General features: G+C 42.6%; 1 protein-coding gene across 3 annotated transcripts in view; it reads left to right on the top strand.

Annotated features, from left to right (window-relative positions):
• Ntm (neurotrimin) overlaps positions 1–25,571 on the top strand; it is a 1,074,128-nt gene that overhangs the window by 840,117 nt on the left and 208,440 nt on the right. For all 3 annotated transcript variants that reach the window (XM_008854166.2, XM_008854168.2, XM_008854170.2), the window contains exon 3: positions 5,274–5,506. In XM_008854166.2, coding sequence (XP_008852388.1) covers positions 5,274–5,506 — 233 coding nt within the window. The remainder of the gene's footprint in view (positions 1–5,273; positions 5,507–25,571) is intronic.

The following is a 25,571-nucleotide window of genomic DNA, read 5'->3' on the forward strand; positions in this document are numbered from 1 at the left end:
GGAGGAGGAGGAGGAGGAGGAGGAGGAGAGATCCCATAGAGCAGGACGGGGTGTCCCAGGAAACCCGTACCACTGAACTGTTAGTCTGGAGCTTTTTAAAGGATTTATGGCAGAAACCAGGGTGAGGAATGGAAAAGAGGATGATTTAGTCAGTCCAGTTGGTCCAACCAGGTGTCCAGGTGCCTCCTCTTAGTTTTAGTCACATAGTCACACAGAGCCTTTAAGCAAAGGTACTCATTTAGGGGATAACTAAGAAACTGGAACCACAGTTTTCTGGTATTCCTGGTCTCCAGCAAGGATATTCTCTAACTATTGCTTTGGGGTCTCTGGCCTACCTGAGCAGTTTCTGTCTCCTGCTCTGGCTTTGACAGGTGCCTTTCCCACCCTTTCCATTGTCTGCCTTTCTTCTGCTCTGTACTCTGCTGACTGTGACTGTTTCACTGGTATCTGACCAGTGTCCACCTCTAGCTTCCCCTTCTTAGATTTGTCAGGGCTGAATGAGTTTAAAACCTTACTCACTCCAAGTTAATCACATCTTTAATCACCTTCCCGAGGAAGGTGAAATACCGTGGTGTGCTTTAAGAATAATTATGTAGAACTGTTTGGAGGTGCTCCTACAAAGAGGGAACGGTTGGCTGAAACCCTCACCCCAATGTCTACCTCTCCATACCAGCCAAGCATTTGCTCAGGTTGAGGAGCAATTATGCTCCCTTTTAATTTCTTTATTTTTAACTTAGAAGAAATGTCTCCTCTGCATTGTTATGGAGACTGGATAAATGAGACAGATAGATGAGGGCAGGTATGAGCAGGTGACAGGAGTTGGCTGCCGAGTTACCTTTGTGATCCATCTCTGCAGACGCCTGTGTTAATTCCATGGAGACTCAGCAAGACTGATATCCAGCAGTGACAGTTTGGACATCTAAACATGACCTTGGATGTACCCAAAACCGCATCTGAAGCTATGCCAACTTCGCAATGTAGTATATCACAGGGGCCGCATAACTGTGCTGGAAATTGGCTGCATTCGGAGTGTTACTATATCTGCTGAGGAACCTCTCTGGCCCTGAAAGCAGTGTGGTGTGGTAGGAAGGCTTTGACTTCAGTCTGTTTTCAGTAATTAGATATTCGAACGAAAGCCGAGGACAGCCCTCTGGTACTCCTCTTGAGGTTCTGAGATGTCCCTGTTGTGGGCATCAACAACAGTTGTGCACAGGCTCACAGTCTGTTGGTCAGCATTTCCTGCACTGTGGACATTTAACTGGTGTCTGGTGAAGTCTCATCTGCTTGGAGGAAAAATAACTAAGAACCTGCTTTTGGTTTCTCAGAACATATTGGTTACAAGAAAGTTTTCTCCTGCAAAGGAATGGAAAAATTGTTGCTGACAAGAGTCATTTCCCAGCAGCCTCATCCACTCTGTTTTTCCCATTTCACCAGAAACCAGGTATCTAAATTAGTGCTTTTCACACTAATGGGCTCCAGACCATCATTGTCAATGCTGCCTGGGGTTACACCAAAATGCAGGTTCTCAGTCCCCAGCCCAGAACCACCCAGTCATCTCTGTTATACACTATCAGCCAGGAGATTCAGATGTGCATGATTCTGAGAACCAGTGATTTCTGTGTTTGTTTGAGACCTTATAAAGATACTGAAAAATACTAAAGTTGAAAAATAAAACAAAATGAAGCAAAAACAGTTATCCTGGCACAGTGGCTTAATATCAATATAATCTTAGTCAATATAGATATTTCTAAAGTTAGTTAATTTTTTCTGTCAATTTGCAACAATAACTTGCAGCCAAGTCTTGGTGATGCTGACAGTTCGTGTGGTGGGTTTGCACAGTACTTAGCATGTAGTATATGTATTCAATAACTGTTGATCAATAGTATGAATTTCATGTTAACTACTCAAACTCAAGCAAAGTTCAGAATGGTGACTACTCTTAAAAGTATCCATGCAAAGTGTGTTTTTAGTAAAGCAAGCTTTGGAGTTTGTTGACCTTCAGGGATTTCAAACCAATGTGGGTTCAGATCCAGGTTTCAGTCAGGAAAGCCCACGATGAAGACTACTGTTCTGTGAGCTGCACAAGGGAAGAACCAGTTCAGGGCTTTCCTCTGTCAGCTACCCTTCACTCTGTTTCACTGTCTTGGTTACTCTGGATTTTTTTTTTTTTTTTTTTTTTTTTTTTTTTTTTTGGTTTTTGAAACAGGGTCTCCCTGTAGCCCCAGCTGTCTTGGAACTCATTATGTAGAGCCAGGCTGGCCTTGAACTCACAGAGATCTGCCTGCCTCTGCCTCCTGAGTGCTGGGATTAAAGGCATGTGCCACCACGCCCAGCTTGGATTGTTTTTTTTATCTCAAAGCTAAAAAGGAGGCTGGAACTACAGTCTAGAGCAATCCGAAGTTCATGTGCAATCAAGTTACCTGGAGATCTAATTAAAATGCAGCTTCTGATTCATTGCCTCTGATACTGGGCTTTGGATGTGGGGTTTCTAACAAGCTCCCAGGTGATGGAGTGCTGTTCGTGATGTTGATGCTGCTGTTTGCCAATCATAGGTTTGCAGTGAGGTGGTGACTCAGCTTCACAAATGCTAATGCTAACACAATTTACCTCCAGATGAATGCTACTCAAAGAATGGTCAAAGATTCTAGTGCCTTCACCTAGGAGCCCAGTCAGGAAGCAGAATCTTAAATTAGACATGGTGACATAGGCCTGTAATCCTCACACTCTAGAGGCTGAGTCAGGAGGATAGAGAGTTTGAGATTAGTAGCCTAGGTTACATAATCTAGCTGTGTGTGTGTGTGTGTGTGTGTGTGTGTGTGTGTGAGAGAGAGAGAGAGAGAGAGAGAGAGAGAGAGAGAGAGACACTCAGACTCTTCCTCAATGTACTGGATCAGAACCTACTTTTTAGCAACACCCCTAGGCAGTTTACAAGCACAGTAAAGTTTGAAATGCAGCGGTGCAGCAGTGGCTAGTTTGATGACTTCATTTATTTGCAAACCTGCATTTGGTTTGGCACTTTACTCTTGCCACACTGAAATTCTCAATAACAGAGGTCTCTGCCTTTTCATTTGGCCCCAGGCTCCATAAATTATGTAGGTAGTCCTGGACGCATTGTTTTATACTAGTAGCTTTCAAACTTCACTTGACTCAACTGAGCTCTCTGCATTGTTTTATACTAGTAGCTTTCAAACTTCTCTTGACTCAACTGAGCTCTCTGCATTGTTTTATACTAGTAGCTTTCAAACTTCGCTTGACTCAGCTGAGCTCTTGTTAGAAACTGGTGCTTCTGGGTTCCCAGGCTCTGAATCAGTAGTACAAGGAATGTCATACCTTACAGACCTCTCTTGTGATTCTGATGTAAGTGGCACGTGCCCACTTCCTGTGCTCTTCCTGATTGGGTCTTCCATCATTCTCATGCTGTGTGTCAACATAATACCCTGCTTTTCTCCAGCATTGCCAGAAAATCTCATAAGCATCACAAACCTGCTAGACCCTAGAGCAAAGGTGTTTCTGGTTGGATGGTTTTCTCCACAGGAGCTCTCAGAAAAGTGTCCATCTGTGCCTGAGTGGCCCTCCAATGTTGATGTGACATTTACACAAGCAAAATGGAAAGGATGTACAATGTCAGATATCTCATCTCAAGAGATGTTTTCTGGGGAAGCAGGGAGTGGCAGTGTAGCGGTGAAGCAGCAATGGGATTCAAAAAGGCAAAATCCCATTTGGCTAGCTAGCTTTTTGTCACTATGAGAGAAAACCTGAGCAAAGCACCTTCTAGAAGGAAAGACTTATTTTGGCTCATTGTATCATGGGTGTCAGTTCCCCCTGTTTGGGGAGGCAGAGCAGAGCAGCTCACACTCACAGCAGAGGAAGCAGAAAAAGGGAATGTCTGTGGCAACCTATGAGCTCTGAATGCCATCTTCAGGGGAGTTCTTTCTCCCTTCCTCCACTGTCCCATCTGGAGACACCTTCAAAGATACATCCATGTGTATGTTTTACTAATCTCCAAGTCACTTCTGAAACAAATCAAATTGGCAGTCAAGATAAACCATGATGCTTTCCCACTGAAAATGTCACCTTTGCACATTCTGAAGCATATATAGGGCTAACAATAAAACCTGGATGACGTGACTGGCTCCAACATTTTCTCTTTTGTTGGGCAAGGCCCAGACAAGTTGGAATTTCAAATCCTGGTCTTCAAAGTGGAAAATGGGTGCAAGCATCTTTCCTACAGACATTGCAGGAACTAAATGAGACAGTGTGGATGTTTAAATTTGAGCCATCATTATATAGACCAGGCAACACAGCTATTTCTAGCTTTGTACTTAGAAGCAGGACGCTGTGTTTTGTGAATTTAGCCTCAGGCCATTTTACATACTTAATGTAGCAAGACAGGGCAATGAGTACAGACAGATATGATGAAGACTTGGCAAGAGTCAGTGGGAGATTTCAAAGTAAAGAAAAGAGAAGGAAGCTTCCACAGTTTGAGGACTCCAGATGCAAAAATAAAAGAAAGGGAATCTATTTTTATATGTGCAAACAGTTTTGAGATTTTGGAAAATGCCTTTAGTCTAGCAATAATTGAACATTTCTGCCCTTGGGTATAATGAAGATAGATAGCAGTGGTGGTCCATATTTAGCTTTGACTTCAGAAGCCTTCTGTTGCAATTCGCTATATTGAGATGAGTAGAAGTGCAGTTTGTAGTTAAGGCTGGGCGTCTGAACTAGCACACACTATCTGTGAGTTGGAAATGCATTTTTCATGCCTTTCCCTGAATTCCTTTTCAATAGATTATACCCCATAGGGCTGTTGAAAGTATTGAACAACCTAGTATACCCAAAATGCCCAGACAGTGATGGGGTCATTAGTGTAGAAACACTGGAGCTGAGCCAGGAAGACCGGTAATGTCACAAAGTTCCAGCTATTCTGAATATGCAAGATGCCTCTGGGTTATAGCTAAGAAGCTATTTGAAAGGATCATTTCCTCAGATAGTTCAGAAGCACTAAACTTCGCAGGATCTAGAATCAGAAAGAGTGAATGTTCTAAAAGTGTAATCCCACAAGGGCCCTGCTTATGAGCTCTGGAAAGTACCCCCAGCAGCCTCCACATGACAAGTCTATCACAGTCTATCACAAGTCTATCTGTGTGTATACTGGAGTGAGGGGAAAAGACAAGGCATGGTGTGACATTCCAGATTTGCCATGAAGACCTCACTCTAATAGCTTCTGTTTTCTCTTTGGTCCTTTCCCTTATCTATCTCATCTTATCTTTCAGGTGCACGATTGACAACCGGGTCACCCGGGTGGCCTGGCTAAACCGCAGCACCATCCTCTATGCTGGGAATGACAAGTGGTGCCTAGATCCACGTGTGGTCCTCCTGAGTAACACCCAGACCCAGTACAGCATCGAGATCCAGAACGTGGATGTATATGACGAGGGCCCGTATACCTGCTCTGTGCAGACAGACAACCACCCAAAGACCTCGAGGGTCCACCTCATTGTACAAGGTGGGTGGGGCTCCGCTGGGAGGTGTGATGAGTGACTGGGAAAGTCTGTATTTGCAATTCTTTCTAGGATGGGTTCTTTGATCTGGTAAAGACACCTTTCTGATGGTCATCTTGCATTTAGAAACTGAATTCTTCAATAATATGCTTGTTGAGAGTTAGATTATTTTCTCTTTTATTCTAGTAATATATTTATGTTGAGAATCAACTTCTAAGTATTGCTTTTCTTGGCTTTTCCTCCCATAAGCATTTTTTTCTACTGTTGTGTCTAAGCCCAAGCATGTTTTAAGTCCAGAATGTTAATGCTCTTCTGGTTCTACAAATATGTCATGCCCTAGACCAGCCTTCAAAGAAAGCAGATACCTCCACCACCTCCGTCCCATGTACCCTGCTCAGTGTGCTTGTTTGCCACCCCATCATCCCATGCCTATCCTAGAAAGACTGGATCGCAGTCTTTTATGTTTAGTTTACCTCAGATCTCTTCTCTTGCACTTTAGAGCCTTATGGTTTTTCTGGGACTTGGCTATTATTTTGGTAGTTTTTATGGTGTTTCTCTGAGTTCTGCTCTCTCTCCTCAGTCACTGGGACTGGTGACCACAAATCAGAGCTGGTCTCAAGGCATCAGACAATACTTAGCAAATAGATGGATTTCTAGTTAGTAGGCAAGAGCTTTAGAGCCACACTGACTGATCTCTGGTGGAGAAGCCTAAATCAAGTCTTACTGTGCCTCAAGGGCCCTTCTGGAGAAACGGGGTAAATGTGAAGATTGGGGCTGAGGATTTGATTTAACACATAAAGAATCTAAAGCACTTGGGAGAGGGCCTAGCCTGTAGAGAGCTGTTTACTTGGCAGTCATTGTGTTACTGTATTGCTCTCTTCCATGTTTCTTCTAATACTATTACTACATTTAAGCATTTGGTATGTTTTACAGTAGATTAAATCCTTGCTTTGTTATCTCAGGAGCTGAGGCCCTGAGCAGTGAAATCCTAGCAGCTCTATTGGAGGCAGAGCTCTTGCAGCCAGCCGCCCTGGCAGTGTGCCTCAGAAGGGTAGAAAGGTAGATTGTGGGAGAAAAGTGACGGAGATTGAGAAGGACAAACTGGAGGAGCTGAAAGAATGAAAGAAAAGCTGCTGTGAGAAGGAAGAAGAAAGTCAAACTTGGATCATGGATCAGAGCTGGGAGGAGCAGGATAGTGAGCAGTGACTGGAAAGGAACATGCTAGAAGTTTATCTCAGGTCTCTTCTCTGGCCTGGCTTGGTCAGAGGCAATGCCAGGAACAACTGGATGCTCTCGTGGTGTGACAGAGTGTGGTCATTCTGAGTTCTTATTTTTTTCCTCATTCTTTTTTTTTTAAAGCAAAGGGGAATTATGATGTTTTCTTTTATTGGTTCTATAAACGAGTGTGTTTTTTTTTCAAACTGCTACATGCAAATAGCATTTTAAAATAGAATTGCATAGACTAGATGGAATTAGAGTGCATTATAAATAGCAGACTAGGTATTGCTACATGAAATTTTTGTTTCAATGGGTATGCATTTGCAAAGTACAATACATTTTATTATAGAGGCAAAAGTTAAGAATCACCATTCTGTGGGGGGAGGTTTGGAGAATGCTCCAGAAAAGCCATCTATGATCTCTACTGGAGAGTGATTTTGCAATCCTTCTTCAGGTAGAGTGTCGGGTAGTGTCAATGAAAGTGGAAACTGAGCAGAGGTTTGCACAGGAAGCAGCGCCACTGTGGAACTTGATGGGGGAATGAAGAATGCTGAAGCCTCCTTGGAAAAGAAAACAATGCTTTTTTCATTCCTCCTCCTGATTTTGCTCTGCACACTCCAATAGACACCTGCCTTTGATATGTGGTAGCCTGCCTTCTACATACTAGACATTTACCAAATGCTTGTTGAAGCAAATATCTGGAATTATAGTACAAAGATCTTATATGGGTTCTAAGAGAGAAAGTTGGATGGTTGGGAGGTGGAGCAACAGGAGGGAGGGAGAGGATATGGTCCACATTCATCCTCGCTCCTGTTCAAGCTAATGGAAAATGTCTGATCCACAGCTAGGTGTTTACATCTGTGACTTGGCTAGGTGCCCTCTTAGCATGACATACCGTCTCAAGTATTGGAATCTCATCTTGGGCTAATTTTCGAATGCTGATGGGTGTATTGATCTGGAAACAAGGTGGGTTAAAAAAGGCCTTGGTCTTGTACACAGACTCAGCCCAACCTAATCCGCTGTCAATATGCCTGGGCTGAGTATTATTGACATGCTAATGAATAGAGGACCATAGTTTTTTCAGAGTCAATCTGTCCCCTTCTTCAAAGCAATCAGACAAACTAAATAGAGCCAGACTCCCCCTGTTTCTGAATTGGAAAGAGGATATACTACCATGAAGGATTAAAAAAGAAATATATTTATCTAGGGATCATATATTATACTGAACAGAAACCCTAATTCCCTTAGCAGAAGCTGGCTGTCTGGATTTAAGGTGCTTTTAAACTGAACTCTGCTGGAATGCAAGACAGGCATATTAAGTTTTCCAAATAGTATTATGATCATTAAATAAAGAAATACAAATAGCAGCAACAACAAAGAGCTAACCCAGTATTGTGCCTATGTGTATTTATGTCTATATAGTCAGCATCATATAATAAGCTCACGAAGATGGAAAGAAATGGCATTATCACAGTATCTTGCAACCTATTTAAGGTCTAGTATTATTTGTAGCATTATGACTATCAAATATCCCACCCACTCCATTAGTTCCTCATGCTAGATCTTTTTTCCTTATAGCTGCAATCAAAATGATTGGTTCTTAGAGACAGTCATGATGCCATCACTGCATCTGCCTAAGAAGCAGACATGAACACATTCATTCTTTCCTGCAATAAACAATCACTGAGAAACAACTTGAGCAGTGTATGCCCTGGATCTGCACTTAGCACATAAAGATGTATACAAAACTGCCCTTGAAGAATCAGTCACCTTTGTGTGAGAAGATGGAATTGTGTGTCATTTTTTAAAATTATCTCCAAGAATTTAGCTTCTGTGCATACTGATAATATTGGCTGTATCTCAACTCCATAAGCCTTTTTGTAAAGATAGCTTTGTGGTTGCATACATTCTCTTAAACTCATTTCATCTTCCTATAGTGATGGTATGTGAGTGGTTTCTGAAGCAGAATTGGTTAAGTGCCTGGAATGTGGGTTGAGTTCAGTTTGACCTGGGTTTGAGGTTATAGCCCTGTCTCACTACAGACAATAGGCAGTATTATAATACTGCTAATAATAATAATAATAATAATAATAATAGTAATGATAGTGTGAATCACAAGTAACCACAAATGCAATGATATTTACTATGGTGTAGTAATGATAGTGTGACTATTAAGTAGAGCCATGGTGAGTGCCAGTCAGAGTAAGAGTTTGTGGCAGGATCCACTGACCCAAGAGTAGAAATTCCAGGGGGAATTCTGGGGGCAGCAAGCTCAGCCTCAGGGCCAGGGGGATGTATGGCCAGCCCAAAGAAGAGGAGGATGGAGCTTCTTAACAGTGTAGAGCCAGGACTGTAGAAAGAACACTTGGTGAAGGAGAATGATCCAGGCTGGAGACAGAAACCAGACAGCACATGGGCCAAGTCTCTCTCACAAAGGCTACCCCTGGGGAGGAGGAAAGGTTTGGAATTGAGGAGGAAGATAGGTAGAAAAGAATGTATCAGAAAAGGGTGGACTGAGAAAAGCTTGAACGAACTAGCTACTAGCTATAGCAGCAATTTAAAATTTAAAGTCACAAAAATGAAATTAAGTAAAACACTTCAGTCACAGGAACTGTATTTTCTGTGCTTCGTTTATCTTGTTCACCCAGGAGCCACCTCAGCGAATGGTCTAAATACACAGAGTGAGCTTTCATCATAGGAGGCATTACTGGACAGTGCTGTAAGTGGTTACCAGTGTAGATACAAGGGAAATAAAAGACGGCAGTCTTATGACATAAAACAAAAGATTCTGAAAACTATGGAAGATTGGAGTTCCTTTCTTAGCTAGGACAAACATGAAAGTCTAGAGTCCAAAGGAGCATGTGGAGAAGACGACAGAATGTAGCATTCAGAATGTGAAGAGTTAAGAGAGGCACTCAAGGATCCGCAGCCAGAATAGAATCTTTCGGATTGGAATGAAGGAGATCCATCTAAGATTAATTAAAAATCCGGTCTAGGGGCTAGAGAGATGACTCAGCAGTTGAGTGTGTTCTGTTCTTGTAGAAGACCTGCGTTAGCCTTACAACCACCTATAGCTCCAACTCCGGTGGATCTGAAGCCCTCTTCTGCCCTTCATGCATTTTCACACACATACCCACACGCACATACATAGTTAAAATAAATATGTTTAAAAATCAGGTCTAATGATTTTAACCTTTTAACCTTGGGATTTCATCTTTCTGGGTGTAATTAATAAAAGGCTGCTTGTGAATTCTCACTGCATATTTCAGTTCTTGATTTTGCTATCAAATAAGCTTTGTGGACATCCAAACAGTCTTCTCATGTCTCTGTTGCTCCAATGGAAGGAGTAAGACCTTAGAAAACAGAGAGAATAAAACATTTGCTGCCACTTGTTTGCCACAGTTGTTTGTCAGCTACAGAAGACATCTCAAAAGCACTATCTGCATCTCTAAAAACTTGTGAACACTTATATTGTAAACCCATGCTCCAGCAATCATAGAGCACTAAGAAAGGTCCCTAACCATGCCTTGACCACATACCTTTGAGACTTTAATCTCGTGTAGAAGAGCATTTACTTGATAGAGAACAGAAGGCCAAAATTATAAAAACAGAGACATTAGTTTCATAATAATAATAATAATAATAATGCTTTTGGCCTCTTTATCAGGGTTCCAGGCCCTATCTAGGTCTCTGCATTGTCATTAGAGCATCTAATCGCCCCTCCCTTTTGTTTGGTGCAAATGAGTTTTCTTCTTTCTCCCTAGCAGAGTTAATCTGAAAATCCCTGCTATTGTCTCACAGTTAATTACCTGCCTTTGGAGTCAAGCAGCTCTGAAGCTCAAGTCTAAAGGGGAACCTCTGGTGTCAACTGAATGGCATAGGACTGAGGGAATGAAGCCAGGACATGCTATCCTGTTTCTGTGTTCCTTGAATTCCAGGGAAAAAGAGGCTACGTTGGGAGACAGTCAGTCAGCATGTGACTTGCAATGGACATCTGATCATACCAGTCCTTCATTTAGCTTTTATTGTTTCCTGGCTCCTAATCTTCTCATCTTAACAACCTCCTATATACAGTGGTGTTGCTTTCCAATCTTGAATAATTAATTGACCTTGTCATACCAGACTCATTACTGTAATTAGGAGACAGGAACAATAACTTTTAATTTCTAGATACCTATGCACAGTAGACTGCCTCTGCATTGAGCCTAAACAAAGGGAAATTTGAAGAAAAGAATATCAAAGTGACTGATGTGATCTAATCCTTGCTTTGGAAGCAAAGATTCCTGCCCCTCCAGACATAGTTGGAAGGCAACATGTACTCCCAGCAGTATTGGGCTTCTGGAGAGTGGTGAAGAACTTATGACCACAGTTCCCATTCCAAGTTACATCTGACTGAATCCATGGTGGAAGCAGACATCACCATGGGGTTCCCAATAGATAGAAGTCACCATCTGAGTACATCTGTGTTCTTGTCTAAGTAGCCCTGCATGACAGACCGTGGAGGACACTGGGATGCTTTTCTCTTCTGTCCCATTCAAGAAATAGATGAAAATGTACGTTTGGTCTGGTCATGAAGACTCCACATCTAAATTTGGTAGAACTTTGAAAAGGGATGAAAATTAAATTCCACTATAAAATTGAAATGCTCCTCAAAGCACCGTGGAAGATGGCAAGGAAGTAGGGTATTCTAGCTTCTATTAATTTGAAAATGTATGTAGCATGCAGATGAAGCACTCAGTTCTACCTGGTGAGTTTTTAAATTTCTGGAAGCTGTGTAACTGTCTGTGAGACAATGGAGGAGCATCACTTGTCAGAAAGGCTAGGCCAGTGTTCACATCTCAATAAACCCACTTGAAGCATCATTTGTTTGCTAAGCCAATAGGGTAGAATATGGGAGACTAATGTGATCTAAGTGAAGGACTATACTTAAAGTCACATTGGCTTAATTAAAAGCATTTCTGTACCTTCTGATAAGGGTAAGGGGGTACCCCTCATGTTTTCTAAGCAGTTTGGAAAACTTGGTCAGATTAGTAGATAGGACTCCCATGCCCATGCCCTTGGCTATAAAGGAACAGGGAATCGATGATCCTACTTCCTAGAACTTCTAGGAGTCAGAGAATTCCTCCAGGTGAGCAGTTAGCACTCCCTGGGGAAATTCTGCAAGCAGCTAGGAAAATCATTTCCCTGAGGTGGGTTTTCCCTGGGGAGCCTAAACTGTCTCCTAGCTCTCTCAGATTCCAACACCATGGGATGGAGAAATTGGCGCTGTTTCCTCCTGTATCTTGATTCCTTCTGCAGCTTCCAAGAAGAGAAGTTGTCATTTTATTTTGGGGGAAAAAACAAACACCCTACCCTAAATTCAGCACCTTCAAAATTCATTTCCTGCAGCCTCTCATTCCCATAGCAGAGAGTCTGAATATTCAAGCTGAATGTGCAGCAGACATTCCTTTTTAAAGACCCCTTCCTTACTTACATATTTTAGATATTGTTAATTAAGGATTATATGAGGCTTCATGAGAGCTTCAAGAGAAAATAGTACAGATCTCTCTGACTGTAGAGAATGTTGCCACTGCCATATCCCTAAAGTATTCTGCAGTTGGAGGCTGCAAGGTATATACAGTATTGTTAAAGGCAACGTTGTTGAGCTCAACACCATGACTGTCCCAAGAAGACTGGACTGCTCAGAAAGACTGGTGCACAGTACACCTTAAGGCCTATATTCAGGCCTCTTGTCTCTTCTTGAGAGAGCTAAAAATCCTTAGCTTCTTAGGCCTGGGTAGAAGTTGATGTAAAAGTCTCTCAGCTCATTTGTTGTTGAATTGAGGGTTATCACGTGACACCTTTCATTTCCATTCAATATTTGGAAACCAGATGCTGTGAACACAATAAATCATATAAAGTTCCTGACATTCTAGTAGAAAGGGCCGTATTACTAACAAATCACTGCGTTCTCAGAGAGTAGGGGTTGGGATATGTGTGCTTATGGATGCAGTGAATCCACTGAAAGAAAGAAAATGCATTTTCCTGGAAGTTACATAATACCACAAGGCCACTCAAGGTTGAGTGGGGTTTTTTTTCAGATGTTCTGGGGACGAGATAGCATTCCAGGAAAGGACCATAAAGGTGAGAATCTGACGGTGTGTAAACTGGGAGGAACAGTGGAGTCCCTAATATGTCACAGAGCAAAGATTATAGGTGGAATTGGTGGACATGGAGCCAGAAAGCTTGGCTATACCTCAGTTTTGGATGGAGACATGTAGTTTTTCAACCCAGACTTGTTTTTTCTTGATATACAGCAAGAATGCCCTCTCTACTCCTCAAAGAAATGTGCATTAAATGGCTTTGATATTGGGCAAATAATTCAACAGATTATCAGTAGACTAGAACATAAAAGCACCTTGGATAACAAACCTTGAGAGGAGGGGATAAATTTTGGAAGAAAAGAACATGCTTAACCCTGCTGGTCCTATGTCCCTTGTATGACTGAGACAGGAAGGGAATAGATTGCTAGGACCTGTCTACCACCAAGTCTATTGCTGAATGCATTGTTTGCTTACACTTGCAGTCTCAACAGTGATTAATGTGTACACTTGTTTATGCACTCCCAAGGGGGATATATCACAAGGTGTTCTGCCATGTCCCTGCAATGGTCATACCTGAAAGGATGCAGGTACTGCTCAGACACAGTACCAGTGGCAGACACAGCACCACTGCCCAGAAGTCAGCATTCCCTCTTGCCTGAGAGCTCAAATACAGGTGAGGAGAAGGCAGCGCTTTTCATGTCTCTAGGCTAATTTAGACTTTGAGGAATCAGCATTTGGAATATACCTTAAGACTTATTCCCAATTGTTGCACTAAATTTTATTCCCTTTTCCCTTTTTGGGAGGCTCGCCCACGCACGCTCACAGACTAACAAAACATTTTTAGTTTGGGTTTTGTACCGTTTTATGACATTTGGGGGTGGGGGTGGGGTGATTTACTCAAAACGGCTTCCCATAACCCATGTGCCATTCAAGCCCACCAGTAGTCTCCATCAGCTTTCGAGCACCCATGCTCCATCTTACCCCACGGCCTGCTCCATCTCACCCCACGGCCTGCTTCATCTCACCCTGTGGAGCCTGCAATGGGTAGGGCGTCCGACCGGCCATTCTCACCCCGGCCTTTCGGCTACACATCTTGGCTGGCTGCACATCTGGCTCCCGTAGTTCCCCAAACAGCCGAGCTAACTCTCCGTATAGCAGTGGGCTCTGCCGGGCTTCTCAGGGTGCTCCTCCTCTTGCCCCTGGCTGACTTACACTTCTCATAAAAATAAGTAATTTTCGGGCTACACCAATGAACGTTGGTTGTGATCACCTAGCATCCAGTGTTGGTGGAAATTCTAGCCGGCAACTGCTGAGTTCAGCTCAGAACTACAATGCTCCTGGAGTAGTTGAGGGCCCACATTTTTCTTTTGACCTTCATTTCATGTTATTTGAGAAATAATTTATTGATTTAAAATTAGGACAGTTTAATTTGGTGGCATGTTTTCTTTATGTCTCAATTATATATTCATGTCTTTGTGGTAAACTCAGCTGGTGGGGGATTAAGAATTCAAAATAGAGGATTTTCACTTGGCAAGTGGAGCTTTCCACTGTGATTAATTGGGATTCTGCACAATGAACCTGGTGTTGGCTCCACTGGGGATTTAATAGCTTAGCAGAAAGAAGTAGATTTCAGGATTTAGGAATCTTGGGCTCCAATATAGATTTTGATAATAATTACCTGGAAAAATGACCTACTTATTTAAATTATTTCAATTAGACACTGTAGAAATGTTTTGATACATTCCATAATCTGATTTGGAGAATGGTACCCTTTAGATGCAGGGAGACAGAGTTGGAGTGCTAGTCCTTGCAGTTTGTAATTATTTGCTAGTGATAGAGGCTTGTCTGTCCTAATCGACCCCTTTGAACAGATCCAGTCTTTTGTACTGATAACACATACAGGTCTACTACTTATGTGGGCCCTTTTTCTCAAGAACCTTCTTAGATTGCACCCTCTTGTCCCCATCTGAGCCCTCCTCTACTGCTGTCTCTCAGCTATGTCATCACTAGGTCCTGTCTTCTTACCAGTTTCAGCAGGTGTTATGGTAGTTGGATATTCCTAAAAGCTAGGCTTCAAAAAGGAGGTACCTGTGCCAATGTTCCTTACTCTGAGGGTGCATGCTAATCAAGTTCTTTCTTTCCTCTTACTCTGAGAGAGGAAAGTGAGGATTTTTCACTACTTACCTCTTTCTTATATGTGACAAGTATCCACATTAAGTCGGAACATCTACAGAGATTAAGGAGACTGGTCCCTGTGATCAGGAAGCAGAACAGGGTGGAGGGGCAACACAGCAACATTCCCAGGACCAGAGGGTAGCTGTCAGGGCAGAACTGTTTGTAGGAATATAGGATGAAAAGACAGGAGTCTCCCCAAGGTTAGGAGCAGGGCTCCTGCTCTCACAGAAATGCAGAAGAACAGGTCTTGTGAAATGGCTGTACTGGAGTTTCTGCTCTAGATTCTTAGGATGGAAAGAAATAAAGCAGCCTGTTTGTCCATATCTGTTCTGCTCCTTTCACCCACCCCTTATGTATTGCTATTGAAGCCAGAGTCTTTTCAAATGGGATACTACCTCAAGGACTTCTAAATCTAGTAGAGCCAACTCCTCACATAGGAATTGAGAAACTGGGGGTGTGGTTCCAGGGAACCTCCAATTGTGAGTCATCTCACAAACCTGCCTCACTATTTGAGTTTATCCTCTGACTCTCATTCTTTCTGGCCACTGACTCTGTAAATTTTCTCTCCTCTGCCTGTATTATCTGATTCCTAGTTAAACATCAATTCAAATGTTACTTCCATGGAGAGGCTTTTCCAATGCTGCCTGCTGCTCCTACATCCCCCAGGAGCTCCAGCCCTACCCTCCTTCTTGGTCTTGCCACAAGTTGTACGATTAGTGTGTTGTGTCTGTTTTCCTAAGGGCACGAGGCATATCTGCTTTGCATTCTATTCCCGGTGCCCCCAGCTTAATTAGAGTTCAGGGACTATTTGTTAGGTAATGAATGGATCTATAAAATTTCTTTTTAAAAAATAATTAAACAACATGATTCACTGCTCTCTGTGCGGTTTCCTTGTAGTTGGCTGAAGAATGGCCAAGCAAGGATAGCAGTTCCTAATCCCTAGGATCCATGAATATTCCCTGAATGATAGCATCTTTGCAGATGTGATTAAATTAAGAATTTAAGACAGGGAGATTATCACCAGTACTAAATATAATCACATGCACACTTTAAAGAAGGAGGTAGGAGGAGATCACTAGAGACAAAAAGAGAAAATATAGTGTGAAGATGAGTAAGAGATTTGAAAATACTGTTCTTGAAGACTGGAATGAGGAGCCACCAGCCAAGGAATGTCAGCAGCCACCAGAAGCTGGAGGAATCAGGGGACTTGTTTTCCTCCCAGGCCTCCAGCTGGAGCTCTGATACCTGCTTTAGGTCAGTGAAAGTCATTTTGGACTTCTAGCCTCTGAAACCCAGAGGAAAGGCATTTCTGTGGTTTTAAGCTGTAAAATTTGTGTAGCTGTGTTGTAGTAGCAATATGTAATGAATGCGCTGGCTGTGAGTATGTTCCATCCCTGGTGGCTGGGGGTGGTTTTGGGGGAAGATGGGGTAATTGAGATCTGTCAGAATTTAGATGTTGGAAGAAAGTGTTGGAAATTTAATTCTAATCCCAACCAAAATTCATTTAACGACTTCTTATGAAACTCGAGTAACACAAGCCATATTTTGTTAAAAAATTCATATATAAATATATATATCCCAATATAATTTTACTAACAAACAAGGTATAGTGGTACATGTATAGAATCCTAGAACTCTGAGGCTGAAGAAGAGGATAGAAATGAGTTTGGGGCTAGCCTGGTCTACATAATGATAACACTGTCTCAAAAATAAAAATAAATCTCCCCAAACTAAAACTAAAATCCCAAAACCTAGGAGGCCCCCATTTGGTAGGTTCCTTAGACAGGCTCACAATTATAATCTATCCCAAATCCCTCCATCTGTAGGACTCTTGATTCTGGGTAAACATTTTGCTGTGTGTACTTTCTTTGCATTTCTTAAGAAGTTTATCTTTCTTCTTTTCTTGTTAGCAAAAGTCTAATACCATCCTGGTTTTCTTTCCCTTAAAAATGCGCTATTAATTTATCTGAAGCTCTCTTTTTAAATATTTTATTTATTATTTTATGTGTATGTGTGTATTGCCTGCATGTAGGTAAGTGCACCCGTGTCATGCAATGCCCGGGGAGGACAGAAGAGGCTGTCGGATCCCTTGGGACTGGAGTTATGGACAGTCGTTAGCTGCCATGTGGATGCTGGGCTACAAACCTGGGTCTTCTGCAAGAACAGCCAGTGTTCTTAATCGCTGAGCCATCTCTCCAACCCTGAAGCTCTTTTTTTATTATCTTTCAATATTTATTTAAATTCCAACACTTTTGGTGTTAATTTTTAAATCAAACATTCTAGCAAAATACAATCCAAAGATCCATTTGATACTCACACATGAGGACTGGTGATAGAGAAATCTTAAGCCTGTTTTTATAATTAAACCAATATGTTTTAATAAGAGTAGAAAACTGTATATACAGTCAAAGCCCAGCAGTATATAACATATAATATTTCACATCTGAAACAAGATACCTCAGACATCATTTTGTGTAGTGTGGCATACTGACATGCGTAGTACAAAGTGTTCACATCGTATGTTCGGAACCAAAGCTACAATGAAAGTAACCGACACTCAGGGGTGAGTGCTGCCAGAACCCCCTCAGATTTATTACATGTTTCATTTCAAGTTAATTTTTGTTCTTTACACGCTCAGACACCTTTTATTGTTGCCAAACTTTTTATAAAATTCAGTTGCAGGACCTCATATAGAATTGCATTCCACAATTTAAGAAGTTGTGCTCTAGGGCAAATAATAGCAAACTAGGGTCTATGAGCTAAACAAACTCAACCCACAGCCTGTAGTATAATTATCTGTACACTCACACTGTGTTTAATGTTTATAATGTGATTAAATAAAGAAGTACATGTTACAGGGGCTTGGCCTGACCAACATGCTTGGCAATAGTCACCCCCTGGCCCTTCACAGAAAGGCTGCAACCCCTGATCTGGGGATCAAGACACTCTACTGTAAGGTCATTCAAGTAGTTCTGGGGAGAAGCCAATGTGGAAAGTAACTGAGGCTTCCCTCCGAGAGCCAGCATGAATTTGCAGCAATGACCATCCACCTTTAAAGTCTTGTTCCTGATGCAGCTTGGGCCTCAGAGGAATGCAACCTTGTCTGCCATTTCCCTGAGTCCCTGTGAGAGACACTGACCTGGAATTGCTTAGGCAGGGCATTCGCCAATAACTGACTCAGGAACCATAAGAGATACTAAATTGCTATTCTTCGAAGATTATTCCTCAAAAAAAAAAAATTCACATGTGCAGGTTTTCACTCCTGTCATTATACCCTAAACAATATGGTATAACAACTATTTGCATAGCATTTACATTATTTTAGTTATAATTCTAGAGGTGATTTAATGTTTGTGGGAAAGTGTGCCTAAGTTACATGCAAGTGCCCTACTGCATTATGAGAGGGACTTGGATATATGTGGATTTTGGTATCCTCAGAGGATCTGGGAACCAATTCCCTGGGTGTACTGAGGGATGACTGTGTTTCTTTCTTAAAGGCATGTCTTTGGAAATTCACCTTGTCATGTAGTTATAATGAAGGTGTCATTTCCTTGTCTTTGGGATAGCTAGAGGCACTGATGAAATAACTAAAATTTCAGTATGAGACTGTTCTTGTGATATGTAAAAGACTAACTCGGGGATTCTAGGCCATAGAGAAGAGCATAGAAGAACAAATAAGATTGTCATGACAGGAGATTTGGTTTGGGACTTGGAAATGGAGCTGAAGATCCCTAGGTAGTTCTCTTGTTAATTGGGAGTAAACCCAGTATTTAGGCTTCATTTTCATTTCTTGCCACATCAGCATCTTAAACTCAAATGTACAAAATAAATCCCTCTAATTCTAAGATGCCCCTGAACCCTATACACCCTCCATGTCCAGCCTGATCTTCCTGTAGTCTTCACATAGGAAACAGCAGCTTCATTCTCTAGCAGCTCATGGCACAGGACTCAGCATTCATTGCCCTCATTTTCTTCCTCTCTGCTCTTCTCCATTCCCAAACAGATCTTGCTAGACTTGCTGAGTTTTGGAATTTGCTCAGAATCCTCCCCCTTCTCCCCAACCCTGTCTCCATCTATGTGCCAAGCTATCATCATCTTTGTTTGGAGCTCTACACTTACCTGCCTGATTTACCTTGTTACTCTGGTCCAGATCATGTGTTCTCCACACTCAGCATACAGTATCTCTTGACAGACTTTGCCATTTCTTCTGAACCAGCCTCTTAGTCCATTGCTTCCTGATATGTACTTAAAGTGGAACCCAAGTCCTTACTGCTCCTTACATGGTCTAGCCTTCTGTCAGCGAGTTCTACTCTCCCTCCACTAGTCTTTGATGTGCCTCCTGTTACTCCGTACTAAGTGCTCTTTTCTTCCTTAGGCCTTTGCTCAGAAGTTGCTTTAGGGGAGGGGTCTTCCTGACCATCTGTGTAAAGCAGAGATCACACCCTTTTCTTCTCTCCATAGCATTTTCTTGCTTTGTCTTCATGATACAAATCACTTATGCGCATAAAGTATATTTACATGTGTCTGAGTTTGCTTTATGTTGCTGTGATAAAACCATGACCAAAAGCAACTTGGGGGAGAAGAGGGTTTAGTTTACTGTATACTTCATAATCTATCATCAAAAGAAGCCAGGATTGGAGCTCAAGCAGGAGGCTGGAGGCAGCAACTAGAGGCAAAGACCATGGACAATGAATGCTGCTTACTGACTTGCTCCCACTGGTTTGTTCAACTACTTTCCTTATACAGTCCAGGCCCATCCTCCCAGGGATGACACTACCCACAGTGGGCAGGGCCCACTTTATCTATTAATAAGAAAATGCCTGTAGACATGCCTACATGCCAGTCTGATGGAGAACATTCCTCAAGTGAAGTTCCTTCTTTTCAGGTGACTCTAGATTGCATCAAGTTGACAAAGCTTACCCCACACAACATGTTACCAGCTGTAGTTACTAATCTACTTTACTCCAACAAAACATATGTTTCATGAGTGTAGGGACTGGGTTGCTTTGGTCACCTTTGCTTTCTAGGGATGGGAACAATTATTTGTTGACTAATTAAGTGGGTGAAAACAAACATCTGCCATTACAGCAACAGATAATTTTTGTTTTGGCATTCATTCTGTTTCTTTGCTTAGGTGTGTGGCTGAGTTCTGTCACTTTCCTCTGACTGATTTGACCACCCAATTTTCAGAACAGATGACATTTTAGCTGAGTTTGGCAGGATAGATTTCTTAAAGTAATGCAGAAGGCCAATGTCCTAGACCAAAGGAACAGCACATACAAAATAAGAGTCTAAGAGACAAGTAAGTGTATGGCAGCTGAAGGGAAAGCAGGAATCGTAGGAGCATCCACAGTCTAGAGGGATGAGAAGCCTGGGTTCTACCTCCTATAGTGATGGGGTTTCACTGAGCAGATAACAGAGAACACAGGAAGGGAATTATATGAGTTGCTTCAGAAAGACCATTGACATCCAAACTCAGGATGGACTAGAGAGGGAGTTTTCAGCAGATAAATGAGAGAATGGGAATACCAGCAGTCAGCGTCCTATTATCCTGGTCCTGGACCAGTAGCAATATTCAACAAACAGCTCTGTAATGACTAGAAGGTGTTCACACAGGGAGAGGGCATGCATGAAAGATGAGGGTGAACACAAAGGGAGGGGAAATGAACACAGGGAAATGGTATGCACACAGGAAGAACCCGTACAGTCCAGCAGCCTCCTGCATCATTTTCCAAGATAATCTTTTCCCAAAGAGACACGTGGTCTCATTGTGTGGTTTAAGGCTAAAAGTAAATGGAGTTTATTGTGTTCAACTTTGCAAAAGCTTTAGGTTTATACATTTACAAATGAGGAAAATGCCTGTGCCAGGTTTTGTTTCCATTTGGAATTCTCAGAAGACAGCCTTTGGATTATGGAAATGAAATCACATCACGAGAGGAGATGAGCTTTGTGTGAACAAAGGATCAAGCTCAAGATAAGAAAGGATAGATAGGATAAAGCACGGGACAGACCAGTTAGGAGATGCTTGAAAGAGGGAAAGAGAAGGCAGTCAGGGAATGTCAAGCCTGAGCTGCAGTAGGGCCTCCACACCCCCATTCTTGTTGTCTACTTGGTAATCTTCCAATGAATTTCCTAACGGGCTAGGGAGGAAGGATAGAGCCTTCTCTCTAGACCTGCAGGACCTGAAGTCCCCTTGAGGGGAAATTTTGTGATGATTTTGTGAATCCCAGGTCTGGGACAGGTCTGGGCAGGAGGCTCAAGAGTTGGCCATAGGAATAAACTAGTGGCCAGAGACAACTGAATGTCAAATTGGGAACATTTCTTCCATGAAATCCTAAACTACCTTCAAATCAGGTGAGTGGGTGTGTCTCACGGCTCTAATTAAAATGGGTTTTCTCTCTCCCCAAGTGTGTTGCTATACTGCTGTTAAAAACAATGACATGGATGGGGCTAGCACTTCTCTTCCTTCGGCATAGGCTCTTTTCATGCTCCTGTTTTGGTATCAAATTGTTTCCAAAGAGCTGCTTGGTTTTTGCCCTTCATTCTACATACTAAGACAGAAAGGCCACTTCTGCTCTCTGTGGACACACCAGCCTTCAGCCCATTGGGTACTAGTAAAGACATAGTCTAGACATTACCCCTTTTTCTGCACCTCACATGGCATGTTAGTTTTCTGTTCCTTAGAGTAAGTTTAGCCTCATAAGTAACAGTCAATCCATATAGGGGCATGTTGGGGATAGCCATCCGTGACACTCCAGGCAGGAGGACTGGCGATTAGCATAATAGGTAAACCGAGGCAGAGTCATCACTGTCTATCGCTATACACATAGAAAATACTTGCCCCAGCTTTTAGCCCAGAATTTGGTTGAAGAAGCATTTACAGCACAAATTTCTTCCATGCTTTAGTAAAGATTTGTTGAACTCCTATAGGAAGCCAGGAATCATGCTAGATTGGGGTAGAACACAAATATGGTATCTACCCACAAAGAAAAAACAAGCCAGTGGCAACAAGATAAGTAAATAGCTCCCTTAACAAAGAAGGACCAGAGGCTCTGACAGGGTCTGCTCAGGAGAGACTCTGCGATCCCAGGGCACTTCCAAAAGGAAGCCTACCACAGCACTCAGGGCTGAATGCATCTAAATAATGAATAAAAACAGCATCTTCAGAAAATATCAGTGTAAAGAGATGAGGTGATGAATGGAAACTCGGCCCATTTGGAGCAAGGAATGTGTTTCCATGTGAGTGGCTAGGTGGTTCACATGGTACCAGGTGAAACCCTAGAGGCGACTGCAAGCCAGTTGATAAGAGATGTTGTGAGCCAAGCTATGGACTTTAGGGTTGAGTTCTGGTCAATAGGATCCCAAACTGGAGAGAGCAGTTCCTGGTCAGGACTTCTCCCGTGGCTTCCACTTGGAGAAGAGGGGATCTGAAACAAGGCAAAGAGAAGTCGTGTCTCCATGAATCAGCATCTTGGGCCGCCTGCTCCCTAGGCAGGGAGGCAATGTCAGAGCTTAGCACCTTGCCATGTTTTCACCCCTGGAGGGTTTTCAGAAGACTGACCCCCTCCCCACTTTGGTTCTAGGGAGCACCCGACCTCGAGGCCAGCAGTTGGTGGACAGGGCAGGCTTCTTTCCTGCCTTAGGCTGCTCTCATTGGTCTAAGCAGCTATTTTGTTTCTACTGCTGCAGGTCCTTCGTGCTGGTTGTCATTTTTTTCTTTGCTTTTTCACTGTGCTCTGGTTCATTATTCTGGACAGCTTTGTCTGGTCCTTGCTTCCCTGCATGTTCCAGCACCCTTCATTTTGACTTCCTGCCTTTGGTACTCTGCTCACTCTTACTTTCTGTTCGCATCTTACTCTGAATTTCCTCCCCCCCCCACTCCCTTTTCTTTCTCTCCATTCCCTCTCACCTCTTCCCTTTGATCCTCTTACCTCGGAGGAGTTATCAATGTTAACCTCCCTGTGCACAGCTGCAGCCTGCTGGTGTCCCCCTCTCCTCCCTCAGCTGTCATCATAGCAGCCCTGGGCTGCTTCATCCCCCACAGCTCCTGGGCTTTTCCTCCAACACTCCAAGCTCACACTGCCATGGAGAGGGGGACAAGAAGATTGGATATACTGCTTTATTTATTTATTTTTCATTTCACTTAATAAGCACGTCTTGAAATTGAACTGCAGTTTTACTCACAATATATCATTTCCCCTGGGGAGCCTCATCCAACCCCAGATGAAATGCCTTCCATGCACAGTCTGTGGAGGGAAGATGGTATGTTTAAGGTTTCTTTGTTGAAACTCAAATGCTGAATCTGTGTGCATTACTGTGATACAATACGTTTGCATGGGGAATGTATGTGTAAGTGCCCATGTGGAATGTATTTGTTTGTCTCAGGCCATTTCCATCAAGCCATGGATATGGTAGACATGTGATACTTACCTAGCGTAAATGAAGGGGTATAGAAAGAAGGTGCCTACCCTTGGCTGGGAGCGATAACCTCTGTACTGTCCTGTGTCCTGGCCATGGGCAAACATGTCAGGAATGAATTTTATGAGCAGTGCAGCAGCCACAGTACAGACACGTGGTCTGAGCCCAGGTGTCTGCTGGCCCCATTCTACCCAGCACCTCTTCCGCACAAGGCTGAAGTCCCTTTGTGAAAGTGACTCAGGTCCCATGGTTGTTCTAGTCATATGGGATTGTAAGCCTACAGTCTCATCTCACAAAGCCATTAGAGGTAACTGTAGGAAGACAGTAGTAGGCAGGCTTCCCCCAGTGATAACAGTATTTATAACTCTCCCTTATTCAGATCTTATTGTGTAGCAGGCAGCAACTAGATAAAGCTCTTTATGTGAAGGATCTCATTTGATGCTCTAAGCAACCCTGTGTAACAGATGCTCTCATTACCCTTAGGTTGAAAGCTAGGAAGCCAGCTATTCTGGATTGGCTATATAGTAATAGAGGCAGGAAAGAGCTAAAACTCAAGCTGCCTCACTCCACGCATCCCAGCCAAAGCACTAACTTATATTTATGTGCAAAAGTTCAGGTTAATCTGACTCAGAGGACTGTATCCCAATTAGATAAAGGCTCTGCAAACATAGGCATTGACTCAGATCAGGTCAGAGCTAGAAGCCATCCCAGAAGTCACCTCACCAGGGATCTCAGTTACTTGGGAGACATTATTATGCACCAATACTCAGGTCCTCCCCAGAGGTTTTAATATTAGGCATAAGGACATAGTATCGTTATATTTTGAAAACCCTGGGTGCTTCTTTGTATACCCATGTTGGAAACCACTGTTCTGGTTTTACAGATGAGGAAATGAGACATGTGAGGCTAGCTGACTCTGAATCTCTGGTGAAGGGGATTGTGAGGACTCATCCCAAGTGCCCTGGCTCCCTTCCAGAGCTCTTTCCCTCACCCTATCTTCCTTATGTGTGTCAGAGAGCACAAAAGAGTGTATGATGGGATACCCAACTGTACTAGAAAATGCTGTAACAGGTTCTGCATCTTGGTTTCTTTCATTTATAAAATGAGGACAGTGAGGACTAAGAGTTGGTTGAGAGGTTCAGAACATTGGCTGCTCTTGCAAAGGACCTGGGTTCAGTTCCCAGCACCCACATGACAGCTCACAACTGTCTGTAACTTCTGTTCTAGGGGATCCAACGCCCTCTTCTGGCCTCCATGAGCATTGTATGACATGGGTGCAGTTGCATACATGCAGTCAAAACACACATAAAGTAAAAATAAATAAATGTTTAAAATGAGGACAGTGTTACAATAGTGGGGCTATTGTAGGTGATGGTATGAGCTGACTCCACATGAAGATGCCATAATCCAGGCCAGCATATGGAAATGCTCTTTTCTTTTATTAGTGTATTTAGTATTTCCATTCATGGAATATCGCTCTCATCATGCATCCTCGTGAGCTCAGGTGGCAACCATCAGTAATGTGAACTTTTAACCTCTTAAAGCACTGCATAAGAAAGAGTGTGCTCCTATATTAGACTATATACTCACTGAAAATGACATGTACTTATTAAAATTGCCCTGAGCAAGCTAATCTCACCTTGGGACCATGGCGTACATTTATACATGGTATAACCAGCCATTGGTTTGGCTGAGGCAGATCCAGCATTTATACCCTGTGTGGTCAGGCTGCCCCACCAGACCATTGTATCACAAGCTGGTGAGCATTTTATGTTCTGTTGCCCCACATCCTTCTCAGTTTTACCACAAAGTAGATGTCAAGACAGTTGCAGTGCTGGTGAAGAGGACTAGTGTTACCATTTACCCTATAAATTAATGAGGCCTTTGCTCTCTAGATGGATTTTTGATAAGAGGCTTTTTTGTGTGTGATTGTCTCTTAAGATTTATTTTACCAGGCATGGTGGCGCATACTTTTAATCCCAGCACTTGGGTGGCAGAGGCAGGTGGATCTTTGTGAGTTTGAGGCCAGCCTGGTCTACATAGTGATTCCAGGACAGCTGGGGCTACACGGAGACCCTTTCTCAAAAAGACAAACAAACAAAGAAAAAAAAGATTTATTTTCTCTTCTTGCCTAAATGTACAAAGGCAAAAGAGTAGAAAATAAATCTTTTTTTGT

This window comes from Nannospalax galili, unplaced genomic scaffold (genome assembly GCF_000622305.1).
Source record: "Nannospalax galili isolate Female #2095 unplaced genomic scaffold, S.galili_v1.0 scaffold66, whole genome shotgun sequence".
NCBI lineage: Eukaryota > Metazoa > Chordata > Mammalia > Rodentia > Spalacidae > Nannospalax > Nannospalax galili.